The 6,981-nt window shown below is 34.4% G+C and overlaps 1 protein-coding gene across 2 annotated transcripts in view; it reads left to right on the top strand.

Moving 5' to 3' along the window:
* The first annotated feature begins 642 nt into the window (after positions 1–642).
* LOC145283599 (uncharacterized) overlaps positions 643–6,981 on the top strand; it is a 78,769-nt gene continuing 72,430 nt past the window's right edge. Inside the window, exon 1 of one of the 2 annotated variants that reach the window (XM_080132535.1) lies at positions 643–854. In XM_080132535.1, coding sequence (XP_079988661.1) covers positions 716–854 — 139 coding nt within the window. In that variant the 5' untranslated portion in view covers positions 643–715. The remainder of the gene's footprint in view (positions 855–6,981) is intronic. The other variant, XM_080132536.1, reaches the window with a different exon arrangement.

Here is a 6,981-nt window from a genome sequence, read left to right as displayed (position 1 = left end):
ATGTTATAAAACAAACAAAAACTTTTAATCTTTAAATTTATTTCAAAGAAATAAATTACGCTTAGTGCTAAAATATTGAATGCATCAATTGTTTTAATTAAAAAAAACTGTTGTGAAAATGCTTCTAACTTTAAAATATTTGGAAATACTCAATGAAAAGTTTTATTTATTATTAAAAAAACGGACTGAAAAATACTCTCATATAAAAATTGTTTGTTTTGCAGTTTTAAAAAATAAATAAAATAAAATATTCGACTTCCTTTTAGATATAAAAATTCAAAAACAACCAACTTACTGTTATATCTTGTTAGATTAAAATTATCCCGATGTGCAATTTTCTGTACATCTATTTAGCAGTTTTGCACTCAAATTTACATATGTTAAGGTTTAAAACTACACCATCTGTTCTTTTTCACCAGGATTTGACGTCCCCTGGAGCCTTTGGGGGCTAAATGGGCGTTGCAAATGCTGAACTTCGTCATTTTTTATGCCTCATTCACTGTGCACTCATGGGGGGGGGGCATGCATGCATGCATGCATGCATGCATGCTTGCTTCACTTGTTCATTATAAATTCATATAAACTAAAAACTTCCGATTTGTCTTCCTATTTCGAAAAGGATGTTTTTTAATACGGGGACATATTTTTAATGTTCACCGGCTAAAAAAAAAAGCGGTTTTTTTCGCTTCAAATGTTTATATTTCATTTATAAAAAATGGCGTCACGGGAAATGCCTTTTGGTCCGTTGATAAATGCAGTTAATTGTTGGATTTTGGATTATTATTGCCAATCTGCCCTAAGAGAATGGGCCGAGAAATTCGAACCAACTTCAAGCAAATATGTTCGTGCGGCAAGTAAGTAAAATTACAAACAACTTCTCACAGGTTTTCGTCACGATGTTTTATTAGACACGTTTACTTGTTTATTATTGTTATAAAGCTCTATCTGAAAAGATATCAAGAACTTTAAAATGCTCTATCGATTTTGAGGTTTTCATGACATTTATTGGGTGGATTTCTATCAGTATTTTTCTTTATTTTTGAGCGACTTCAAATATAAAAAGCGCATATCTGCCATTTTGTTACTGTTCTAACTTTAAGCACTCGATACTACTTGTATTTCAAATTAAATAAATGCTTTTAAAGAAGTTAAAACGCCAAAAACTTCAAGTAGGTAGAAGAATAATTGGCGCTTTTGCATTCGTTGCAGTGTGCTGAGGGAGATAACTCCGTTTTACTAAGTTCCTAAGATTAGTTTTTCATGAGAGAATTTAGGACGCTAAATTGTTTGTTTTTGTTGTTAAAAAAATTAGCATTCGTTATAATAGCGACATTCGAAAATTGAAATATTGAATTTCAAGTAAAACCAATGGTATTTTCTTAATTGTCATGCCACAGTAATGAACATATCCAAAAATTAAAAACGATTTGGTAAAAGTTAATTGGCTTTTGTTAAGATTGGCACTTTGTTTACAAAGCCATTCGGTAGAAGTGTCTTCAGATAAATTTTGTTTAATGTTAAGTTTTTTTTTTTAATTTCATTTCATTTTCAGTGAATTTTATTCAAGTATGCATGGAAAAAATAAAAGAATTAACAATTTTATTTTAGTAAGAAAGATTATGTAATTCGTTCTTACTAAAATAATAACGGGAAAATACATCTTTTCTGGTAAATGCGTACTTGAACTGAAATAAATAAATTTAAAAAATAAATAAAAAATAAGTGCAGCGAAAAAATAAATAAATAAATATTTTCGTTACATTTCGTTTTCGAGTTTCTGATTCGGTTTTTAAGTTTGATGGGCTGGAACGATTTTGTAGCTGTGATTTGGCCAGAGTATTCTGATAGTCACATTTACCCATATTTTTTATTATAGAGGTTATAATTTTGTTATAAAAGTTCAAATAAAGACTGTTTGAATGAAATTTCGGGTTTGTATTACTGTACACATAGATTCGAAAAAGTTGTCAAAAAACAAATATAGAACAAATAAATGTTATCAAAGGCAAGATAAGTTACTTTTCTACCTAACTGAATATAATTCACGTGTTTTTATTCAGTGTAACATGTTTATTCAGCTCGAAAAACATGCAATGTTTACCGATGTATTGGAAAATTCAAAATGGCAGCCGACTGTCTCTCGGAGAGGGTACGTTTGGGAAAAGGTATTATAAATAATAAACTAGACAAAATACTGTTAGAAATTCGCTCAATGTATGTTACCGTGACATAAGTTGACATGTATTCGGTTGTTTTCTAACAGTATTTTGTCTAGTTTATTATTTATAATACCTTTTCCCAAACGTACCCTCTCCGAGAGACAGTCGGCTGCCATTTTGAATTTTCCAATACATCGGTAAACATTGCATGTTTTTCGAGCTGAATAAACATGTTACACTGAATAAAAACACGTGAATTATATCCAGTTAGGTAGAAAAGTAACTTATCTTGCCTTTGATAACATTTATTTGTTCTATATTTGTTTTTTGACAACTTTTTCGAATCTATGTGTACAGTAATACAAACCTGAAATTTCTATTTTTATATTTGGTGCTAATGCACTTACTGATCCGCGCTATTTTTTTAAATCGTATTTCCAAGTTTAATTAAAGTTTATATGTGTTTTTATTCAATTGTAAGGTACAGAATAGGTACAAAACACCCTCCCCTCCCCATGTTAAGAATGGCTTTTTAAATAATAACGTTATTATTTCAGCACGGATCAATAAGTGCATGGAGTACCAAAAAAACTACATTATATATAGTGTTGGTCGTCTGTACTTTAAAATTTGTCTCAAGTTACTTCCGTCGAATAGCCTTGTAAACAAAGAAGTACGACTCTTAACGAAAGCCGCTTAATTGTCATGTCACAGTAATAAACGTATTCAAAATTTACGAAAAACGGTAAATTTTTACTTTCTTTCCACCTTAAAAATCACCTTTAAAATGACGATTTTAAAAGGTTCCCAGGTATGCTAAAAACGAATGTGATTAGGTGCAAACAAACAGTTTTCCCAATATTAAGTAATGTAATGCCTTATGTTATCAGTGGTTGGTGGCCATTTTTGTATACGTATGCACGCGCGTCAGAAATATGCAAGCGTTTGCACATACAAAATGACTCGCAGTGATTGCTAAATATCCGGAAAACTATTTGTTTGCGCAAAATTTAAATACTATATTCGTTTTCAGCATACCCGAAAACCTTTAAAAGTTGTCATTTTAAAGGTGATTGTTAAGGTGGAAAGAAACTAAAATTTGACCTGATTTTTTAATCTTTTCTATCATTAGTCATTGTTAATGAATATAAATCTTTCTAAACCGAGGCAATTTAAATTTTTTCCCAAACATAGGGTGCCCCTTTTAGGATAGCTGAAAAATACATATTCTAATTTATCTTTATAAATTTTTTAATTTATTGATATACAAGTTGATTTTCGTTTTTTCATTTATATTTTTTATTTAATAAACAATTCTAACCCGCATATAAATACATTGTGTTAAGCATGTTTTATTTCTTTTATTCCGCATTCATGGCCCTATGTACTTACCACCCCACGAAGGCAAAATTAGACACAAGGTCAGTTTTTAATGTGGGCAAAAATGAATGCACCCCAAACATTATCATGATCTATTAGGATTTCTCGTTCATTGATCGAGGACAGAAAATATATAGTTGTTAGAGGAGGTCGAGAAATGCTGTAAAGGTGCTAATCAACTGTAGAACTACAATTAGACACAAAGGCAAAAAGATAATTGTAATAGCAAAGAACAAGGAGAGACACTGATATTCATTTAAAGATGATGAATATCGTGTTTTATTTAACAAGAAAACAAAAGCAGTAAACTTGTAGGTAATGGAGATCATATAATGGTGATCAGTCCGAGTGAGATAGGATCAGTCACTGGAAACTGGCTGCTGGATGTCAATGGGCTCTGAAGCAGGTAGTTGGACGTCAGTGGAAAAGGTAGCTAGATGTCAGCAGGTGATGGAACAAATAGCTAGACATCAGCGAGCATTGGAATGGGTAACTGGACGTCAGTGGGCTCTGGAACGGACAACCAGACATTAATGGGCTCTAGAATGGACAACCAGACATTAATGGGCTCTGGAACAGGTAGTTAAACGGCAGTAGGCACTGAGAGAGGGCAGTTAGATATCAGTTTCAACTGGAACAGGTAGCTGGACGTTAGCAAGCTCTGGTAACTGCAGGAGGCACTGAAGGCAGCAGGAAGTGCTGGAAGCTGCAAGAAGTACTGGAGTTTGCTGGTTGTTTTTTTTTTTTTATTCAATTTTCACCCCAAACAAGGCACAGTGCCATTTTGAAGCAGGGGGCTACTATTAGGAACTTAATTAGCGGGGTCATTATGAAGGGAGATGAGTAGAAAGATGTTTGTTAACATTACACTTGAACTTCTGCATATCAGTGCAGTTGGGAAAGCAGAATCCTGGAAGGGAGTTCCAAAGACCCGCAGTTCTGGGGAAGAAACTATTGGAGTAAAAGGCTTTCTTGCACCTAGGGATCTCTACTGTAAAGGGATGAGAATTAGTAGCTTGTTGGGTTTGTCGGGGGTAGTTACGTCGGGGAGGTACAAGTGTTTGCAGTTTGTCAGAGCATTCACCATTAAAGTATTTGTAGAATAGGCAGAGGGATGCAACATCTCGTTGATGGGACAGAGGCTGAAGCCTAGATGACAGTTCAGGACCTATCAGGTTGGCGACTCTCTTTTGAACCCTGTCCAGGAGCGAGAGACAAGCAGCAGATGCACCAGCCCAGATGTGACAACAGTACTCCATACATGGGCGAATGGTGGCCTTATAGAGGTATAGGATACTGTCAGGCCAAAGTAGTTTTCTAGCACGGTAGAGGGAGCCAACCTTCCTTGCAGCAGCCTTGGCAATGCACTCAATGTATCTATTCCAGTTCATATTCCCTGTAAATGTTAGGCTGAGGAGTTTAAAAGAAGTACTTTCAGGCAATGTGTTCTTGGCCATTGCTATTGGTGGTAGAGAAGGTTTCTTGTAGTTATTGAAGGAAATAAGCTTAGTCTTAGCAGCATTGAATGTGACCAACCATTTTTGTCCCCATTCCACTACAGATTGGAGGTCATCCTCTAGTGTTTCTGCCATTTCCTTGGATATGTGTTCATTTGTTTTCCCTTCATATCTGTTATAGAGAGTGGTGTCATCGGCAAATATACCCATCTCCGAAACAATTTTATCAGGGAGGTCATTTATGAATATCAGGAATAAGAGGTCCAAGGATAGACGTCTGAGGTACTCCCGCATTTATGTCATATTGTTTGGATGTATGACTGTCGAGGACAACTTTGATTTTTCAATTACTTAAGAAGGATTTAATTACATTATGAATTCTTCTAGTGATTCCATATGATCTAATTTTCCTTAGAAGACCATCGTGCCATACCCTGTCAAAAGCCTTAGATATATCAAGAGCCACAACTCTACCCTCCCTTGTTTTGTCCAATGAACGGTATATACGTTCAGAAACTACAGCTAAGATATCTGCTGTTGAACGGGCTTGCCTGAATCCATATTGTTTGTCAGTCAGGAGTTTAGCAGCTGTTAGGTGCTGGACTAGGGCTTGATTAACTAAGGACTCAAATATTTTGGCGAAAAGCGGGAGGAGGCTAATGGGTCGATAATTTAGTGGGTCAGTTCTTTCACGAGAATTCTTGAAGACTGGTACCACAGAGGCGGTTTTCGAGCAGTCGGGAAAGCAAGATTCGTTAAGGAATTTATTGTAAAGTTTGGAGAGAACTGGAGCAACCTCGGCAGAGCATTTTTTTAATAGCACAGCCAGGATGAGATCTGGTCCACATGCTTTTGAGGTGTCTAGGTTTTTTATGATTGCATGTACCTGAGAAGGGGTGATTTTCAAATCGTCTAGTGTGGCGTCTGTTCGCAGAGGAAAATCAGGGAGTGAGTGGTGTACCGAGTTCAGTGTGGAGTTTGAGGCAAACTGACTGACAAGCAGATTGTAGAGGGTAGTCTCAGAAGGCAGGCAGAAATAGTTTGCATACAGGTAGTTTGTTGAAAGTAGCCCTAAAAAGAGCTGTTTGATTTGCGAATAGTAATGGACATCTCTAGGAATGAAACTCTGCTCATGGAATTTCTATCATTCCATACTTCCATTGTTTTTTTTTCATTGTCTCTACTCAGTCTTTAATACGTCAATGTCCTCGCCTAGTTTCTTTCTATGATGGAAGATTCGGTTATAGTCAGCTCACATACTTCCTAACTTCTAATGTGGCTGCTGCCGGAAGCGGTAACAAGGCAAATCAGTTCCTTCACTTTTATTGGTCTTCAGTATTTCTATTGTGAAGCGATTTATTTAAATAGAATATAAGAAACTTATATTACTGAAAAACATGCAATAAAAATTAACAAAGTTATAAAAAGATAAAAATAACACAATTCTTTATTTACACTTTTAATAACAAAATTAAAAAAAGTTTTTATTTTATTTGAAATTTTATAAGAAATATATATTTATGTAATTATAAAAACATGTTGTTTTTTTTATTTGAATTTATACAATAAATATGTTTATGAAAATGTAAGAATAGAATTTCAAACATCATAAAAAACGTATCCAATACATAATATTCCCAGAATAGTTTTAAAAGATTTAAAAAGGTGTTTTTAATAATTCTTTAAAAAAAAAATAAATAATTTCAATAATTCTTGATTAAAATAGGACCGAAAAATCTTTTCAGTAATCATTAAATAAAAAAACGATCAGAAAAATGTCATAAAAAAAAGTGTTTATGCACAGGGGAGATATATGTGTGAGAAAACAAACCAAGGAACTGATTTGCCTTGTCACTGCTTCCGGTAGCAACCATGCCTGAAGTTAGGAAGTTCATTAACTGACTACAATTGAAGCTTCTGCTCATACAAGTGGCAGTGCCTCTTTTTGACCTGTCAGATAACAGGGTCAGGAAAGGAAAGAAAAA

The sequence above is a fragment of the Euprymna scolopes genome, chromosome 8 (genome assembly GCF_053919585.1).
Source record: "Euprymna scolopes isolate OS-2025 chromosome 8, ASM5391958v1, whole genome shotgun sequence".
Lineage (NCBI taxonomy): Eukaryota > Metazoa > Mollusca > Cephalopoda > Sepiida > Sepiolidae > Euprymna > Euprymna scolopes.
The sequence above is the reverse complement of the archived record's forward strand: the minus strand, read 5'-3'. Positions and strand labels throughout refer to the sequence as shown.